Source organism: Euleptes europaea, chromosome 15 (genome assembly GCF_029931775.1).
Source record: "Euleptes europaea isolate rEulEur1 chromosome 15, rEulEur1.hap1, whole genome shotgun sequence".
Classification (NCBI taxonomy): domain Eukaryota; kingdom Metazoa; phylum Chordata; class Lepidosauria; order Squamata; family Sphaerodactylidae; genus Euleptes; species Euleptes europaea.
Window position 1 is genome coordinate 32,287,137 of NC_079326.1, and position 19,895 is coordinate 32,307,031.

A 19,895-nucleotide genomic window follows, 5' to 3' on the forward strand; every position below is an offset into this window, starting at 1 on the left:
TTATGTTATCAAAACAATTCCTGTATGAATGATTCAGACGAGTGTTAGGTTTTTAATGTGGCAAGTACTTTGGCTGGGTGTCAGGCTCTGTCATGGAATGTGTCTTGAGGAGTAATGTGCTCAAGCATGCATGGCTGTAGGCAGGGTGGAGAAAAATCAATGTTTTTTTAAAAAAATAAAAAAGTGCAAAGTTCACTATTGAAACCATGTATGAATCATAAAACCTGAACTTCCGTTGTTTAGTAAAGGCAAGCATTGGGCACCCCATTATCTGACGGGGGAACTGTAATGTTTGTTTCACAGTGCGCAGAGAATGGAATCGAAGCCTTCCAGGATTCCACGGAGGGTGTCCACTCAGCCATTGAATTCTCAAAGCACCAGGACAGGAGCTGGAAGTGGAGGAACCAGTTTTACTGACTCGCATCGTACAAGAGACTCTTTGCTGAGACTGGAACCTGCATGCCAGGTAAATAGCATTTGGCAGTGGTACTTACCTGTATTGGTTGTCAGCAGTATTTGATAGCTCAACATTGTTTACATAAAGGAAAATAAATAAATTGTTGCTCCCATAAGGTTCGGCCTTTATAGATTATTTAGGAATTGGCTTAACTATGTAATGTTTTCTACCCCATGTTAGATAGAACTTACATCAAGAGTGTCCGGCTGTCCTTGGTCAGGGCTTTTTCGGCCCTGGCTCCGGCCTATTGGAACTCCTTATCCAAACAATTCTGTAGGGCCTGTAAAGCAGTTATTCCACCAGGCCTACGGTTGAGGATAGCTACGGTTTCAATGTGAGCTGGCCTCCCTACCCTTTCCCCCCACTGTATTCTCTATTGTGGCTGTTAACTGTATTGGGGTCCTGACTGCTGGTAAGCTGCAGCGGATTGGTTTTTGGTTTTTTGCTTTATGAGCGCCGTCCCTTATTGTATCCCTTTTTATGTTTGCTGAGTTGGTGTTTTATGGTTTTATTGTGAGGGTTTTATTGTATTTAATTGATTTTATTGTATGGATTGCAAGTTGTGAGCCGCCCTGAGCCCAGCTTTGGCCGGGGAGTGAGGGCAGGGTATAAAACTAACTAACTAATAAATAAATGAATGAATTACATCTAGAACTTTCCTAGATCACTGAAAAATTAGTCCACTGTGGTTTTTAAGGAACTACACAGGAAGGCCAAAGATTGTCACTGACACTTAGCAGTTATGAATAGTGGTAACTGTTTTCCTTGGTTAAGTTTTGTAGTTCTGTTAGCTTTGAACAGCTTGTATTGAAAGAACTTGGAAGGCATGGATGCTTATGCTCCTTCCAAGTGTGCTGTTTCTTTTGCTCTGAGCACATTACTCTTTGTAGGTTGAAAGTTTTCAAAATGCAAGAAAAACGAAATAAGGGCATTCATAGGAACTTGCTCACATAAAAAAAGGACACAGTTTTAGTTCAAGCACCCTGTGCTAGTAATCTGTTTGAAATGTTAGCATCTGGCCATGGCCTTTGTGGAAAACCTGGCATAAGAATATTGTTTAAAAATTCTTTTGCTCTGTGTCAGTGACATGAGGTATGTTCTTATTTCCAGAGGCAGGTTCTTGAAGTAACTTCATAAGAGCCTTCATGCTGTTCTTTGAAGAGAACTTAAACTCATTTGCTAGAATGCCGGTAGCACATGTGGAATAAAATCATGTACATAGATTCAGTAAAGCTTGTGAAAAGTGGAATTACCAAATGTTACCTTGCCTTTGACTTTGGGAAAGTAACTTAGCATTATATTCCTATGCCTGTTTGGGGATAAGACTCACAAAACGGGGGGGGGGGGGGGAAGAGTCACATTAGAGCTATTGGGCAACATTTTCTTTACCTGAAAGGCCTGGAGAACCTATTGCTTCTGGGGTAAGCTCCTGTATTGTGGTCATAATCTGAATTTGGGATCTCTTGAGCCTGTTTAAAAAAAACTCACTTGGAAACTCTAGACATAGAACACCCAGCATTTCATCTGTTTGCCTGATATATACTGGATACAGCTGAGAGCATGTTGGATATATTGTATTTTCCCAAAAAATCCTAGTCTGTATGTTCATGCAAAATAAGTTTTTAATTAATGAGAGATTTTGGAATTGAAATTCTGTATTTATGGAAATAAAAGCAGTGGATTGCAGCTCCTCCCTAGCAGGAGATGAGTAGCATTGCTGAAATTAGCTATAGCAGCAACAGTGCTTCTTAGTCCTGTTTAGTAAAGTTGTATTGTACAATTTCAATATGGCTGATTACAGAAGACAAATATATCCTGTGAAGATACTGCTTTGATCAACACCCATCTTGTACGTATTTAGTTTCATGTTGCAGTTACTAAAAGCTAATTTGAATTAGAACTTAAGGGTTCTGCTGGGTCAGACCATTGGTCCATCTAGTCCAGCGTCCTGATTTCCATAGTTAGTGGCTAGCTAGATGCACCAAAAAGGCCAAAGCCTTCCCTGTTGCTGCCACCAAGCAACTTGCATTCATGTCTTTGAACACAGAAGTCACATTTAACTATCATGGATTTATCCTCCCTGAATGTATAATCCCCTTTTAAAGCCAGCTAAGCTAGTAGCTGTCAACACATGATATGGGAATGACTTCCACAAGTCAGTACTCACCACAGTGCATAATTATTTGCTGTTGTCTCTCGTGAATTAGTGCTGATTAATTTCATTGGGTGCCTGTAGATTCTTGTATTTGGGGTAGGACAGAAAATTGTTTCTCCAGACTGTGCATCATTTCATAAACTTTGTTCATGTCATCTGCCCCTCATAGTCTTTTCTAAACTGAAACACCCCCAAACTTTAGCCTCTTATCAAGGGGAGTATAGTCCAGCCACTTGATCATTTAGGCTTACATCATAGATCTGTCCAGGAACTTTACAATATTGTCTGTTTTGTTTTCATTCTCTTTCCTAGCAATCCCTAGTTCAAAATTTCTTTATCACTGCTACCATGTGCTGAGTCAACATTTTCAGTGAGGTATCAACCATAGCAGGAGCCCCGTGGCACAGAGTGTTAAGCTGCAGTACTGCAGTCAAAAGCTCTGCTCACGACCTGAGTTCGATCCCGACGGAAATCGGTTTCAGGTAGCCGGCTCAAGGTTGACTCAGCCTTCCATCCTTCCGAGGTCGGTCAAATGAGTACCCAGCTTGCTCTGGGGGTAAAGGGAAGATGACTGGGGAAGGCAACGGCAAACCACCCCACAAACAAAGTCTGCCTAGAAAACGTCGGGATGTGACGTCTCCCCATGGGTCAGGAATGACCCGGTGCTTGCACAGGGGGACCTTTACCTTTTACCTATCAACCATAGCACCAAGATCTTTCTTGGTCAGCCACTGCAAGTTCAGACCCCATCACTTGGGCTGTTGGGTAGACTGACCCACCCGTCCTGGCAGTGGTGTCCCTAAATACCCTTTTTCTTTCTCTGGTATTAGGGCCAAACCAGGTATTCTTTGCCATAAATCTGGTTGGGGTCCAAGCTTTTTTCCGGTGCACTGAATACTACACATACAGCAGCCCCCCCCCCCCCAGTAAATAATGCCCTGCACCATTTTGGACAGTGAATGCAGCTTGGGGTAGAAGGCTGAAGCTTATTTGAATGGGATCTAGTATGCCTGGGAGCTTAGTTCACAGCAGCTGCCATCTGACTGAGAGGATCAGAGTTGGAACAGGGGATCCTTGGCCTGACTAGTGGTAAATGTGTCATCTAGCCTGGCCCTTTCTGACTGAATGTGTGTGTTAAGTGCCGTCAAGTCGCTTCCGACTCATGGCGACCCTATGAATGAAAGTCCTCCAAAATGTCCTATCTTTGACAGCCTTGCTCAGATCTTGCAAATTGAAGGCTGTGGCTTCCTTTATTGAGTCAATCCATCTCTTGTTGGGTCTTCAACTTTTCCTGCTGCCCTCTACTTTTCCTAACATGACGGTCTTTTCCAGTGACTCTTGTCGTCTCATGACGTGACCAAAATACGACAGCCTCAGTTTAGTCATTTTAGCTTCTAGGGTCAGTTCAGGCTTGATTTGATCTATAACCCACTGATTTGTTTTTTTGGCAGTCCACGGAATCCGTAACACTCTCCTCCAACACCACATTTCAAAGGAATCTATTTTCTTCCTATCAGCTTTCTTCATTGTCCAGCTTTCACACCCATACATAGTAATAGGGAATATGATGGCATGAATTAATCTAGTCTTGGTGGCCAGTGACACATCCTTACACTTCAAAATCTTTTCTAGCTCCTTCATGGCTGCCCTTCCCAGTCTCAATCTCCTTCTAATTTCTTGGCTGCAGTCTCCCTTTTGGTTGATGGTGGAGCCAAGGAATAGAAAGTCTTGAACAATTTCAATTTCCTCATTGTCAACCTTAAAGTTGTGTAATTCTCCTGTAGTCATTACTTTTGTTTTCTTGATGTTCAGCTGTAGTCCTGCTTTGGCACTTTCTCTTTTAACTTTCAGCAATAGTTGTTTCAAATCTTCACTATTTTCTGCCAATAATGTAGTGTCATCAGCATATCTCAAATTATTAATGTTCCTCCCTCCAATTTTCACTCCACCTTCATCTAAATCTAATCCTGCTTTCCTAATTATATGTTCTGCATATAGATTGAAGAGATAGGGAGATAAAATACATCCTTGTCTGACACCTTTGCCAATTGGAAACCATTCCGTTTCTCCATATTCTGTTCTAACTGAGGCCTCTTGTCCAGAGTACAGGTTGCGCATCAAAACGATCAGATGTTGTGGCACACCCATTTCCTTTAAAACCAGCCATAGCTTTTCATGATCCACACAGTCAAAAGCTTTGCTGTAATCTATGAAACACAAGCTGATTTTCTTCTGAAATTCTCTCGTACGCTCCAGTAACCAGAAGTTCTTTTATGATAGGCCCCAAAATGGCATTTTGTTTTCTGATTACATTGGAAGCATGCCCTCCATTCCCCTCATCCCAGGTGGTCCAACCTCCATCGAGAGGGACTACATAAATGATATAACACACTTGTGTGTGGGAAACTAATGAAGATAATGTTCCCTGTTCCCCATCTCTACAGTATATCAACTCCACTTGTTTCTCTTCCTTGCCATAGAGGTGGACATTTTGCTAGTAGTAAACATTCTACAGGACAGAAAAAACATTGTGTTGCTAACTTGGCATTTGATGAGGTGTGCAACCATCTTCCACCACAAGCAGGTTTCCACAGTAAAAGTTAAGGAACAGGAATGACAGTTTAAAAACGAACTAACATGTTTGCATTAGAAAAATCTACATAATCTTAGCCCCCTCCTCCTTTGGCTTCTCTCCAGTTCTCTTTAGTACTTTTTCTCCTCTGTTGAATGTCCCCATAGTCCTAAACTTAAGTCAGGCAAGACTGGCTTAGGCAGTGCAGCATAGCTGCTTTAAAGTATTGTTCTGGGAAGGTGGGCGAACATGGCTCTTAAAAGAGGCGAACATGGCTCTTAAAAGAGGCATCAGTGCAATTGTTTGTGGGGGGTCATTGTGTCGGGGGCTCTGTTTTGCTTGCCTTTTTAGAAATTTGGCAGAATTAAGCTTCTAAAAAATAGAAACACTTCATTTAGCTTTAACCTCAATACTACTTTGCAAGAGTAATTTACAAAGCAAGGAGTTGACAGGAATTTGAAGTTATTTTTTTTCTTTCCAGCTTTGTTCACTATAATTTGAGAAACTTATACAAGTAAAAAGATTCTGGTAGTGCATATACGCATGTTTTATTGATATTGCTACTTGCATACATTCTGGCAAGTAATTGCCTTCCTTTAATGATACAGCTCCTAGCCAGTAGTCTGTGAGCTAACCATTCTGAGCTACTGGGCAGAATTTTTAAATGTATTTTGTTTTCTATAATTTATTTAATTTTATATATGTTCTTTAAATTCTCCTCAAGTCTCTTAAATTCAAATGAACCCAAAATAAATTTCACTACTGGCGCTGTGATAGCTGGATTACAACCACCCAGCAGAAATTGTAGCTTTTTGAATGAATGAATGGTTTTATTTGCATTTAGCCATTGGTCATTACAAACATGTCAACAATACCACAGATACGTAATAAAAGGAAATACAAGGTTAATAAAATGCTGGATTGATAATAAATATACATAATAAAACTATGCTAAATTGATTCAATTGTAGCTTGTTAGCTACAGGCATGCCTATATCAGGAATTAATGGATTGATCTGCTGTGTTCTTAAGTGCTTATATCTTCTACAATAAAATAAGACATGCTCCATGGTTTTGATAGAACTAGTTTCACATCCACATAGAAGCTCGCAGTAGGACTTTTTCGAATAGTGCTCACTCAAAATGGCTGTGGGTAAAACATTGAACCTTGCTAAAAAGAAAGCTCTTCTGTAAACTGGGATGGTTAAGAAATCAATATTCGGACAGCAAGAATTTGAATATGTAACCCCCCCACCCAAAAAAAAGCAGGAGAGCGCACATGGCAGGCATGGAGAGCAGTGCTCTTTAGGTCCCACTGGATCAATCTTTTTTCACTAGAGAGCAGGCTGTAGAAAAAGACATAGTTGACAAAAGGGTATTTTCCAATCCTAGCCCCTGAAGTTTAGCATCTACATACCCAAACCAAGGATTAAGATATGAGTCCTTGGATAAGAAATTTAGAAGGCTACCCTCTGGAAGAGCAAAAAGAAATCTTAATCGACAGCTGAAAATTAAAGCCCATGCTTTTGCCTCCAAGGAATGAATCCCCAACTCAGCTCTAATAGCAATCCCTGCCACGCAGTAAGGAGCACCCAGTAACTTTCTTAGAAACCTATGCAGAATAGCATCAAGATGCTCGCCTACTAAAGTGGCTCGCAAAGGAACATCATAAAGAAGCTGGGTAACTTTTTTTGCTTCAAAGAGCATAATGGCAGAAGGAATATATTGTCCACCTCTAGAAAAAAACACACGCTGAATTCCTTAGACAGTCTTAAAGCCTTTTATTTCATAAGACTTGGATGGTTACTCCAAGTCAGATTAGATGGAAATTTCTTACCTAAATAGTTGTAGCTATTTATTTGCTGCGATTTATAACCATTTAGATAGGAGGTAGGTTGGGGGTTCTTAGTGAATACTGCTATTTTAGACTTACCATAGTTGATGGTTAAACCCTCATTGCTACAATAATATCCAAATGATTTCAACAGACAACACAATCCAAGTGGGGAGCAAGCTATTAACAAGGTATTGTCAGCATACATAAGAGTAGAAATAGAAATAGAGTTTGCTAGCACAGTGAGTTTGGCAGCCTAAGCCTGTCAGGGAGATAATTTATATAAGGATTGGACAGGGGAGGCGCCAAAACGCATCCTTGCCTAACCCCTCTATGCAATTTAAATGGGTTAGACAGAAGTCCCTGCTTGTTGATTCATACTCGTGCTTCAGATGTACCATATAATGAGCAAATGAGCCAAAGTAGACGAGCATCGATACCATAACTGCTAAGTTTCTGCCATAGTCTATTTCTTGGGACCATCAAAGGCCATCTTTAAATCCATAAAGGCAACGTAGAATGATCCATTAGATGGTGATGAATTTTTTTAAAAAAGATGGGATAGTATAAAGCAGTGGTCCAATGCAGAATTATCTGACCGAAGGCCCACTTGCTCGGGTACCAGTATGGAATTTTCTGTCATCCAACTGGATAACCTATGTAACAAATAGAATGCGTACAGCTTACCCACTACAGAAAGAAGACTAATTGGGCAATAATTCCCTGTTTGAGACTTGTTACCTTTCCTGTAGATTGGAACTATAATTGCCTGTTTCCAGTTCTCAGGAATTAAGCCTGACTCATTTCTTCTCGTAAAGGCTTCTGCTAGTGTAGGGTTCCGCCATTTGATCTTATTGCAGAAAGAGTAATTTCTTTTATCAGCATTTGGAATCTTGATTAATACTTCTTGATTTTTATAGCTGCAATTCTGTGTGTACTTATTTCATAGTAACCTTACTGAACTTGGTGAGACTTATACTTAATATATACCATTGGTAGGATTGGGCAGATTGATTATGGTTCTGGTGCAAAATATGCTCTTGTTTGAAACCGCTGGGGCATTTTCCTAAGACACTTAAAGCAGCTTCTGTAAAATAGAGGCCACAGGGCAAAAATGAAATTGCATGGCAATAGCTTACAGTGGTGAATAATTTCACCAGAGAAATCTGCTAAATATAAGTTAAATGAAGAACTTCCAAAATTTTGATGGAAAGTAGATGAAATGTTTAAAAGGGGGAATATAGCACCGCCAAGGGCCAGTAGAGGTAGAAGACCCTGCATGTTGGTACCTGGCAAAGAGAATCTGCTGCATGTAGAGAAAGACGATCCTGCAGGTAATTATGTCTGTGGGTGTTATAGGAATGCTTTAATTGGTCCTGCAAGATCTCTGGCAACCAGTGTACTACATATTAGTGTTATACCAGTTTTGTTTGTGTACCTTCTCAACAGGTGCCAGAAGGTGTGCACCTCCATTCTGAGTCAGCTGAACTGATTAAGTAGTCTTTGTGGGCAGCGATATGTAAAGCAAATGACTATTACTAAATCTAGATATGACAAAAACATGCATGGGCATAGCAAGATCAAAATTTATTTACTTCATTTATACTCCGCCTTTCTTCTCAATTGGGACTCAAAATGGCTTAATTGTTCTCCTGTCCATTTTATCCTCACAATAACCCTGTGATGTAAGTTAAGCTGCAAGGGGGCGACTGGCCCAAAGTCGCTGAATGACCTTCCATGGCCCAGTGGGGATTTGAACCTGGGTTTCCCAGATCCTGATCTGGCACCCTAACCACTTCATCGCACTGTCTCTTGAGTGCACGACAAGAGCACCTGGTAAAGAATGCTGCTGCAGGCACAGCTGCTACAAGCACCTACAGGTGGTGTTTTTCCTGTCAGTTAAAAGCATGTCGATCTTCTCCAGGCCCCTAGCGTTCCCTGCCAGCTTGGACACATTAAGCTGCTTTATACTGAATCAGACCCTTGGTCCATCACAGTCAGTATTGTCTACTCAGACCGGCAGCGGCTCTCTAGGGTCTCAGGTGGAGGTCTTTCACATCACCTACTTGCCTAGTCCCTTTAACTGGAGATGCCAGGGATTGAACCCGGGACCTTCTGCATGCCAAGCAGATGCTCTACAAACTGAGCCACAGCCCCTTACCAGCTTCAACTGGTAAGCTTGAACTTCACCACTGCCTACTCTACCACGGCTCCTGGACACTTGTTAAAGATTGCAACAGCAATTTCTGGATGCCCTGTCAATGAAACGTAAAAAAATAGGCCTCCTGTGACTAGTGCTGTTGAAAAAAAAAATTCGGTAAAGTTCGACTTCGACAAAATTCGGCCCTTTTAAATTCGGGCCGTGCCGAAGTCCGAACTCCCCCGCTTTGGATCCCCGAAATTCGGTGGGAGATCCAGAGTTTGGGGAAAAATTTGGCCGGGTCTTTGAAGTGCTGGGCGCTGCCTGCCCAGGCGGCGCTCACCACTTCAAAGAGTCGGGAAGGGGGCGGGGGTCTTTAAAGAGCCCCCCTGCGGGCCTTCACGGGGCTTCCATGAAGGCACGCGGGGGGCTCTTTAAACAGATCTGCGCCTTCCAGCTGGAAGGCCCCCCCAGCTGTTTAAAGGCCCCCCCATGCACCTTCAGGGAAGCCCGTGAAGGCACGGGGGGGCAGAGAGGTTTAAAGACCCCCGCCCCTCTTCCCGGGACTCCCAGGAAGAGGGGGGTGGGTTGTCAAGCCCCTCTGCGCTGTCTGCGCAGGCAGGGCAGAGGGGTTTAAAGACCCCCCGCCCCTCTTCCCGGGACTTCCCTGAAGGCACGCGGGGGGGGGCCTTTAAATAGATCTGTTCCTCCCGGCTGGGAGGCACAGATCTATTCCAAGCCCCCCCGCGCGCCTTCAGGGGACTCCCCCTTTAAATAGATCTGTGCCTCTCGGCCGGGAGGCACAGATCTCCCCCCCCGCGTGCCTTTAGGGAGCTTCCCTGAAGGCACGCGGGGGTCTTTAAACGGCTGGTAGGCACAGATCTATTCCAAGCCCCCCCGCGCACCTTCAGGGGACTCCCCTGAAGGCACGCAGGGGGGGCCCTTTAAATAGATGTGTTCCTTCTGGTCGGGAGGCGCACATCTCCCCCCACTGAAGGCGCTGGGAGTCTTTAAACAGATCTGTGCCTCCCGGCTTGGAGGCACAGATCTATTTAAAGGGCACCCTTCACGTCTCCAGGGAAGCCCCCTGAAGGCGCGGGGGGGGGGAACAGATCTGTGCCTTCCACCTGCACATCTGAAGGTGCAGATCTGTTTAAAGTGCCCAAATTTGCTGAATTTATTCGGGAACACCCCGAACTGGCCGATTTCGGCTCCCTGTCCCCCCCTTTTTTGAGTTCGGTTCAATCCGAACCGAAAAACCACTGAATCGGGGGAAATTCAGCTGTTTTTTGGTTCGGGACGAACCGAATCGACAGCCCTACCTGTGACAATCTGGAGACTTGTTAATATATTACCAGGATCGTATTCTTTGAGTGAGCAGGATATGGGAGTAATGCCCTGCTTCTTACTCCTTGGAGTTCTTGGTGTGGTGCATGTGCATGCTAAGGAAATACCAGGTTGTGCGCTGTGCCCTAACTGATAATTCCACAGACAGGTAATGTACCTACAATGCACTGCTTATGAATTGGGAACAAATTGAATTATACCAATTAAGTTATCATGCTAATCAGAAATAGGTTCTGCTGAGCTGAATGCAAATAAATGGAAAAAGAATAAAAGGAAATTAATTATAAAAAAACTAGATAGGAAACTAAGCCTTAAACTTACTTTAGTTCATTAGCCTTATAAGTTACTGATGAGTAAGGCAAAATTACTAAAACATAGAAAAGAATAACTGCATAAATCAGTGGTTAGGAGAAATGGAGCCGTTAAGAAACACACATTTGTAGGAATACAAAGCAATAGAATGGAACAGTGAAATATCAAGATTCTTAACCAGGAACAAGCAATTTAGTATAAACCTGTGCAAATTTAGTCCAGTAAAAGCCCATTGATTTTAATGGGCTTAGGTTGTAGTAATTCTGAATAAAATGGCACTGTTGTGTATCCTGATGACAGAAAGGATTCCAACTGGTTAAGAAAAAAGGGATAGTGTATGTGTTCTGTGGTGTAGTACCAGGAAAAAAATAGCTTCGCTTTCAAAAATAAATGAAGATTTAATTATTGCTGCCTATTCACAGATCAGTTTAATAACTGATAGAACACAAAATACCTGTGGGAACAAGTTTTCCCCCCAAAGTAGATCTGAGAGATCTGTCTGAATACCTGGGCAAGAGACCAAAAGTTTAAGCAACAGGGAGGATAATCTAAAATATTCAAAGGAATAACTGAATAATAAAATGGAAAAGTTTGTCTCACTTGAACTTCAGGTAAGGCCAGAATATCTGGGGAAAGAATGGAGACTTCTCGCATGAGACCAGTCATGCTCTTCTTGGCTTCTTACCAATCATCTCTCCGAGCCTTCCTCTTTCTGTAACAAATTGTCACACTCAGGCCTACTTTAATAGTCTGCTACTTTGATCATGCCGATTTCTAGCATTGGGGATGATATTACTGGATCTATGATGCTGCTGGCATGGTAATGTTGCCCATGCTTCACATATTTCTGGACTACGGATCTCTGCGATGATGATGTTGCCTGCACGTACAAGTGATGTTGACCCAGGTCATATTTGATCCTGGGTATGTTAAGCCCCGTGCAGGCCCCCCCCCCCCCCAAAATCTCCATGATGAATGTGAATGTGTGATCTGATTGACTGGTAAAGAGCATCTCAGCGGTAATAAAATAGCAAGGAGGAGTAGCAGTAGGTTAACAGCAGGCAGTTAGCTTCAGCTATTGAGAGAAACGATGGTGCCTGGAGAGGGGAGGAAGTCCAGTGCTTCGTTCCTTTCCCGTCTATGTATAATGCCATAGTCTCGTTCTGGGTAAGAGGAAAGAAAACCTACTTCCTTGGGGTAAATCTCTGCACTACTCACATTCCTTAGAAAAGAATTGGTGCTTGGCTCTTAACCTGAGTAGAGCATAGCCGAATGGAAGCAACACTTCAGCGGTTACTGTCAACGATATGGTCATACGCATAGAATTGTAATACCAGTGAATATGATGCCCCCAGGACTTCTCTCACGAGGACACCCATTTTTTTTATCCCTGTACACGTGCACATCTTAGCGTGGGCCTAGAAATGAAAGATGGAGACTGCATCAGACTGGTCTGAAAACGACAGTGAGTCATGCTGAGTGTGTGAAAAGAATGTAAAGGCAGCTCTTCCATCACTCATGTGACAGCCGATCTGTGGTGGGGGTTAACCAGAGGGCCATTTCCCCAAGGACCCTGGAGCTTCCTCCCTGGATAATGTGATCTTATCCAACAACCCGAATATCCAAAACAATAGGCTACAGACCAATCCCTGTTATTCCCCCCTTTTCTTAACGGTTGTGCAGTTAGGTCTCTGCCTTGGCTCAATCATGTAAACTACCCAGCCATCGATATTAATGATATCTAACCTCTCAGTCTCCCCAAAAAGAATATTTTCAATACTGTATTGTAAATAAAGAAAATTCACCTCTTCAATGCTGACAGAGACTTTCTTTTCAATCTTGCCCATCAGCCATCTCCTGGCCTTTGTTAAGGGCCATCAAGCACTGCCCAGTCCTTTGTTAAAGCCAGGCCAAACTGGTATTCTGGGCAGGTAACCTAATCACCCCAGGTTGACATAATCATGCCCATATTTGGAGTTCCTTCTCCCTCCCACTCTCCTAAAATTCAAACTTTCCAATAGGATTTAAAGTTTCTAGACCAAACCCAATCCCGTCATGGCAGAGGCCCTATCCCTTTTCTCAATACAACTACAGGGGCATCAAAGCCACCTCTCAGCCCACCAAACCTTTGTGGCTGGTTTGGGATCCATCCCGTTACCCCAGCTTCTGGATTGGTCTCTGCTACTATACCCACTGCGGTGCACTTTCTGCTGCCCGGTCAGTTTCCCTCTTCTGAAACTGCATCGCCGTCTTCAAGAACAGGCTTGTATGTTCTTGGTTTCTTCCACCTTACCTTAGGTAGGTACCTTGATAGGGAAAAGTTTCACTGTTTTACTCACGGCCTTGTTTTTCCAGTCTGTAAAACTGTCGTTTTCTTTTCAGAAACCACTTAACCTTTTGAAACATTTCTTTTCCTGTTAGTTTAATAAAAACGTCTTTTATTTTGAAAAGCTTATTCTCCTCGTTCTTTTGAGTGTTGCTTTGAATCTCAACTTCGGTATACATAGGGTCAAAGATCTCAATATTTAATGTGCTGCAAAACAGTGTCTGCAATGTGCCAGCAGAGGGACTCCTTTGCTTGTTACGGGCCCTGCTCATGCATAGCGATTTGTGTAACAGATAATGTGAATCAGCTTCACTTTTCTAGATTTGTGGTGGATTACAACTAAATGCCACTTAATAGGATTTGAGTAGCAATATTTAAAAACTAAATCGGGTAAAGCCCGGTGCTTTGATTAAAAGTTGCAGTGTTAAGCGCATGTTCACTCTTGTTATGGGATATAGTATTTTAGATGGAAGGATAAGGTCTTCTTGTTTCACAGGAATCCAGCCGGTTGCATAGTTCCAGTAGAGACTGGGCAGTTGGAGAAAGAGAAGCCTATGAAAGCCCCTGGAAGCTTCCAACTTCTTCTCCAACTCGCTATTCAGGAACACTTGACCGTCCGTGGTCTGGAAGATTTTTGGGAAGCAGAAACAGATTGGTAAGAGTTGTTAATACGTATGTAGGATGAACAGTTTAGAATTGTTTTTCGAGTCTACAGTGGGATTGTAGAAGAATTACCTAATCTCAGGAAGACAGAGGAATTACATTAGAAATTCTATGCAGATCCATGTTTAGCCGTTGTGGGTTTCCCAAAATTTTGTATGTATTAAATGGTAGCACTTTCTATGAATACTTAATATTTTGTATTACTTCTGTAGTCTATAAAATTTCCAGTAACCCTTTGCTTGAATACCCTTAGCTCAGGGATACTAGTTCATTTTTAAGAACAATATATTGCCCTGCCCTTCTATATTATATCACGTTAACACCAAAAGACTTATCCTCAGAAATTTTCAGAGGAGCATTACAGGACTACTGTAGTAGTTGGGGTTTTTATTGCTACCATCCTGAGAATACCAAACTGCTTTATTTTATTTATGTTATCTCTGTAAATCACATCATTCTTAAGACAGTTTACCAAAGATTTTGTTTTTGTAGTGTTTAATAGTATGTAAAAAGGGCATATTAAAACTAACCCCTTCCAAATACAGCAAAAGCTGGGCAAAACTAATGTGTTGAACCATCACTTAAAATTATCTACTGGGCATGCCTGACATTTTTCAGTAAGGAGGAAGTTTCAGACCACAAGGGCCACCTCTGCAAATGTCCTCTTCCTAACAGATGAAAGTGTCACTTCTCGCTCTGAGGGAAGGACATCTTAAAACTGTGGGTGATTCTCATTGCATAATCGGGGAGGCAGGACCAGGTCTTGACTTCCTGTTTCCTGGGCGGGAATCACCCCACTGCCTTGCTGGGGAGATCAGCTTCACAGCGTGGCTCTGCTCTGAGAGACCTGGAACTCTTAAGAGACTTCTTTTCTTACCCTATTGGACTATCTAAATTCTTACCTTACCTGTATTTCTCCAACTCCTAATTCTCCTTTTGACTCCTGGTTTTCAGTCTTTTCTGCCTCCCTCTCTGTTGTTTAATTGACCTTCAAGGTGGTGACTGGAGGAAACAAAAGGGATGATGGTTTCCTTTCTGAAGAGGACTCGGATGCGGGCCTTGTTTTTTTGGTTGAACAACGCAACCCTAAGCCCTCTAACAGCCGCTGCCTCAGTCTCACTAGATGTAGTCTGTTCATGGTAGTAAAGTCAAAGCCATCACCTTGAATTTAACCTAAAAACTAGTAATGCATTGAGATTATAAACAATAGGCATTATCAGGTGCAGGAGTTGGGCTAGCTCATTCTGTAAAGTGAAGTTTCTAAACTGTCTTCAAGAGTATCTCTGCATACAACCCATTGCAGTGGTCATTTAGAAGTTACTAAAGCATCCAAGAGGGTAGCTATAGAAACGTGAACATGGATAATGAGATGTTGTTAACAATCAAAGGGGAAACCATCACTGGATTTTTCTTTATAACCTTTTAGACTTCTACACATAGAATTAAACAGGGAATAACTTTTAAATATTTCTCATCCAGGAAACTCATTTACAGCAGCTGTTGATACTGTTTAAGTTGCGGAAGGCTAATCTAAGTAGCAGGAATAAATAGCCTTACAAGTATGATTTAGAAGTTGTGCTTGCAAAGGGGTTGGGTTAGATTACCAGCAATGGTTTAGAAATAACCGATCTTTTAAACTCTTGACTAAGAAACTCTTGAACTTGGTACCTTCAAAGTTTTTAAAATAAATCTCAAATAATTCTTTTTATTATTTTATCCACAGTTTTCACTTAATACTTCTTTTTTAACTATCTGCTAACTTTTGCAGATAAAGTCAAAAATTTGTTTGTGGAAGGGAATACTCAGCTCACCCTATTCTTATTTTTTGGGGCAGCCTGCATCATCGTCTTCTCCTCTTGCCTCTTCTTGGTTTGGTGAATCTGAAAGAACTCAGGGAGCATTTTCTTCAAGGCTGCATAACCAGCAACAGGACAGCGATTCTAAGAGACCTAAACTTTCTTATACGTCTACCTCTGGTGTGAGAAGTAGTGGTTTAAACTCAGTTTCAGGTAATGTTTGTAAGCTCTACAACATGTGTTAACTTCATATGGCTATATGTCAAAGCCCGTTTCTTGCTATTATGTGTATGTGTAAGGATTTACAAAATTGAGGCAATAAAATACATATAAAAAGATTTTGTTCCCTAATCAGAGTTCTTAGAATAACCTGGTTCTCTGCCTGAACTAATTTGCTTTTACAGTTCATAAAGTATATTTGTACTCATTCAGTCAAAGTTTAGCACATGGTGGAATATTTTTGTTACCGATTGACAGGGTGAAAGATTTGACAGTTGCCTGAGAGGCACATTCAAATTTTGGCTTGATTTTTGGAAAAAACTACTCATTGCCCTCTCTTCAGAGAACGTTTCATTCCACTTGCATCCATGGTTACTGAGGTCAGGAGTTTTGGGCATGCACTTTCTCACCTGCTCATTTCACAGTGATCACGTTACACCTTAATATTCAGAAGCGTTATCCAAAGAGCAATCAAAACAGAAGCAGAGGATTTTTCTATATTTCTATTTTAGATTCTATTTTGCTATTTTAGATTAGTTTTTTCTATTTTTCTGTTTTAGATTCCCCATGGAGGTACAGCAGTGTGCCCAGATCTTCAACTATGGTACTTGGATCATTAGGAACTGAACTTGTGAGAGAGAGGAGAGAGCTAGAAAGAGCAGACCCATCCATTGGCAGTATTGTGGATTACAGTCACAGGAATGGTGACTTCCCGTCGTCTTCATCGTGTATGTATTGGAAATCTGAAATTTGGGCGGGGGGTAACGTGTTATATGTTTGGTTCTAGTTTTATTGCTCATGAAAAGTCTTAACACCTCATTTTTGCTTACATAAGCTCTGGGATCAAACAAGTGTGGTTTTATATGGTGATTAAGCCCTGACAGCAAACAGTTGGGTATTATGATGTGTTCCTTTAGAAAGTAGCTGTCCAGCACCATTGCTCTCCATAGTAAAAATTAGTTTAAAGTAAAGCCAAATAAGCTGTTCTGATTGGCCCTGCAAGTTTCTATTAGCTTGTGTAGTCAACCAATTTGTTGGACTACTTAGTAACTATGAGTATGGCTACTTAATTCTGGTTAATAAAATAGAATAACTGAACTGATGCTAAGTGTGGCATCCAGGCGAAGCAAATAAAAAAAGGCTACCAATTTAGGCATGGCAGAATCTCCATATGGTGCACATTGTGTTGTGTTGTCTCCAGAGCTGCATTTGTATGAAGAGCAACATAATGTGTGACCTGGGTCATGGAGGGATACAGTAGTTGTTGGTCAGAAGTGCTTCTTGTGTGGATGGCAAAAGCATGCTGCTACTGTGGCAGAAAATGTCTGCCAGAATACCAAGGCTATATTTGTGGATAGCTTAGATAGAGCATGCATTAGCTTCTATGCAAATGTGACCCCAGAGGTAGCTGTGGTACACAGGAAGGAGACTGCATTCAGGCTGTCAAATAAAGGTTGAGCTTGAAAACAAGTACAGTAAAAGTTGGGGTATATATCATGGTGGCATACTTGAAAGTGATCATTAAAAGTGATTAAGCAGAATTTCTGCTTAAAGACCATCTTTGGAGGTCTTTAAGCAGAGGCTAGATGGCCATCTGTCGGGAGTGCTTTGATTGTGGGATCCTGCATGGCGGGGGAGGGTTGGGGTCACTGGGGATGTGTGGGGAGGTAGTTGTTAATTTCCTGCATTGTGCAGGCGGTTGGACTAGATGACCCTATGATTCTATGAAAAAGGCCAGCTGAAAGTAAACAGCAATGTACTAGTATTGCACTGTAAGGGAAATATTAGGATTAAAGTCTAGCTAAGACAAAACTATGTTCCCTGTTTCACATTACCATTGAAATCTTGAAACCTTTATCTTGGGGATCCCCAGCCTTTTTCAGCCTGTGGGCACCTTTGAAGTTCTGACACAGGGTGGTGGGTACAGCCGCAAAATGGCTGCCACAGGAGACGAAACCCAACCACAAAATGTCAAAGAATGAAGTTATGCATAACTATAACAGTAAATCTTCAGGGTTTCAGGCAGAAGCTGTGTTTAACAGGACGCCTTTCAAAATGTACATAGTGTTCAACATTTTTTTGCATACTCATAGCGTCCCTTCAGTCACAGTGAAGATCCATTTGCTGTGGTGGCTGCTGCTGCCAAAGCAACTTTTTAGACTCATGGCCAGTTAGAAGCCATGATGGGCAAAAGCCCCACTGGCCCTGCTCACTTTCTAAAAACATTTGTGGGAGGTGGGGGAGCCAGCAACGGTGTTGGGCAGGCACCAAGGCACCCATTGACACCATGTTGGGAACCCGTGCTCTGTCTGGCTACCATTGTATTTACAAATGACACAATGCTAGATTGTGTCAGTACTGTTTGTTACATCATTATGCCACTTCACCTTTGACTCTGTCAACCTGCTTCCTTAACACTGTATTTGGGGGAAATGAAGAAACTGTATATTGGATATCGCAACCGCTGACTGCAAGAAACAGGGATCGTTTCCAGGCTTCCCTCCCTCCAGCAGGCCTGTCCAGCCCTGAGAAAGTTGACTTCCAGTGTGGCAAGTCTCTTCCATCAGTGGAGCTCTGCTGTTGTTGCTTGTATGCAGCAGTTTATATTCATGTTGCCTACACAGTGAAATAGCTTTAAGTAAAAGATGTAGTTGACCTTATTCTCGGCAAAAACTAATGTTGCAGTCTTAAGCATTCTTAGGATGGAGCTACATGGAATGCCAGAGACCTATTTCTGGATAAAAATGTGTAAGATTAGACTGCATAGTGCATTTCCTGGGTGCCAGTTAATCCATGTGATGGCAAGTACAACCAGTTTGGCTAGTCTAACTGTGTTGTTTGGTCAATACATATCTTAAAAGTTAACTTGTTTTGGTTATTTTTATTATTCTTCTGCGGCAGATCTTCAGGAAAGATCATCTGCTTCGTATGCACAAGGAGCAAGACCAAAAGACAACTCATTAAGCTCTTTGAGGTTGAACACATCCATGAACCGCCAGTTGCCTTCTGAACATCAATCATCATTACTCTCTAGAGACCATGGCTGGAGTCCAAGATCTAACTATGTCCCAAGAGAAGTAGAATCTTCAGAAAGGAATATACAGCCAGAGTTTACCCATGGTGCCATGAGAAGTGGAGCCACTTCCTCTAGCGGTTCTGAAAGGATCACACAGTCCCAAAGGTCACTAAGTGAACCTCCTGGAGATACTGAAGGAAGGCGAACAACTAGGCAATTGCTGTCTCGTTTAGCTTCTAGTATGTCCTCCACATTTTTCTCAAGAAGGTCTAGTCAAGATTCTTTGACTTCCAGACAGTTAGGTCCTGAAGATTCATCGGTTAACACAGCTGAAAGTACAGAAGCTCAGACTCCTGATGTTTCTCAGGGATTTAGCTTTCTTAGAAGACGGTGGGGCCTGTCGGGTGTTTCTCCAAATCCCAGCCCCGATTCAGAAGCTGAGAGTTACAGACATGAGTCTGAAAGTAGAAATGCAGGATCCTGGCTGTCATCGTCTCTAAGGAATAGGTGTACACCTTTGTTTTCCAGAAGGAGGAGAGAAGGAAGAGATGAAACTGCAAGAACCTCTACCTCTGAAACACTGGCTAGATCACTGCATCTTTTTAGGAGAAGAGAATCAGGTGGTGAAACAGCTCTTGAAGCACAACGTGATTCCCTCAGACCTCCTGTGAGGTCACCAACACCTGCAGTACCAAACAGTGCGACATCCACCCCTTTGCTGGATTCAGGGCACAGCAGAAGAAATTCAGGAATGTCGGGAATACTTCCTGGTTCTTTCTTTCGGTTTGCAGTGCCACCAACGCTGGACAGCAACTTATCTGACAATGTTATGATAACTGTGGACATTATTCCATCTGGCTGGAATCAGTCTGATGGGCAAGATAATGACAAGTCCAAAGTACCTTCCTCAAGAGATCCTGAAAGGCTTCAGAAGATTAAAGAGAGGTATCTCTTTAACTCTTTAATGACATTTTAAAATTATAAAATGGGAAATGTACTATGAATAGGAAATCTTATTAGGAAGCTTCCTTCCTAGTAACAGTACACAAATGTTGTCT

The 19,895-nt window shown here is 42.2% G+C and overlaps 1 protein-coding gene across 3 annotated transcripts in view; it reads left to right on the plus strand.

Annotated features, from left to right (window-relative positions):
- Positions 1-306: 306 nt before the first annotated feature.
- Positions 307-19,895, plus strand: part of MARCHF7 (membrane associated ring-CH-type finger 7) — a 28,917-nt gene continuing 9,328 nt past the window's right edge. For all 3 annotated transcript variants that reach the window (XM_056861476.1, XM_056861474.1, XM_056861475.1), the window contains exons 1-5: positions 307-466; positions 13,640-13,798; positions 15,641-15,815; positions 16,382-16,549; positions 18,723-19,782. In XM_056861476.1, coding sequence (XP_056717454.1) covers positions 314-466; positions 13,640-13,798; positions 15,641-15,815; positions 16,382-16,549; positions 18,723-19,782 — 1,715 coding nt within the window. In that variant the 5' untranslated portion in view covers positions 307-313. The remainder of the gene's footprint in view (positions 467-13,639; positions 13,799-15,640; positions 15,816-16,381; positions 16,550-18,722; positions 19,783-19,895) is intronic.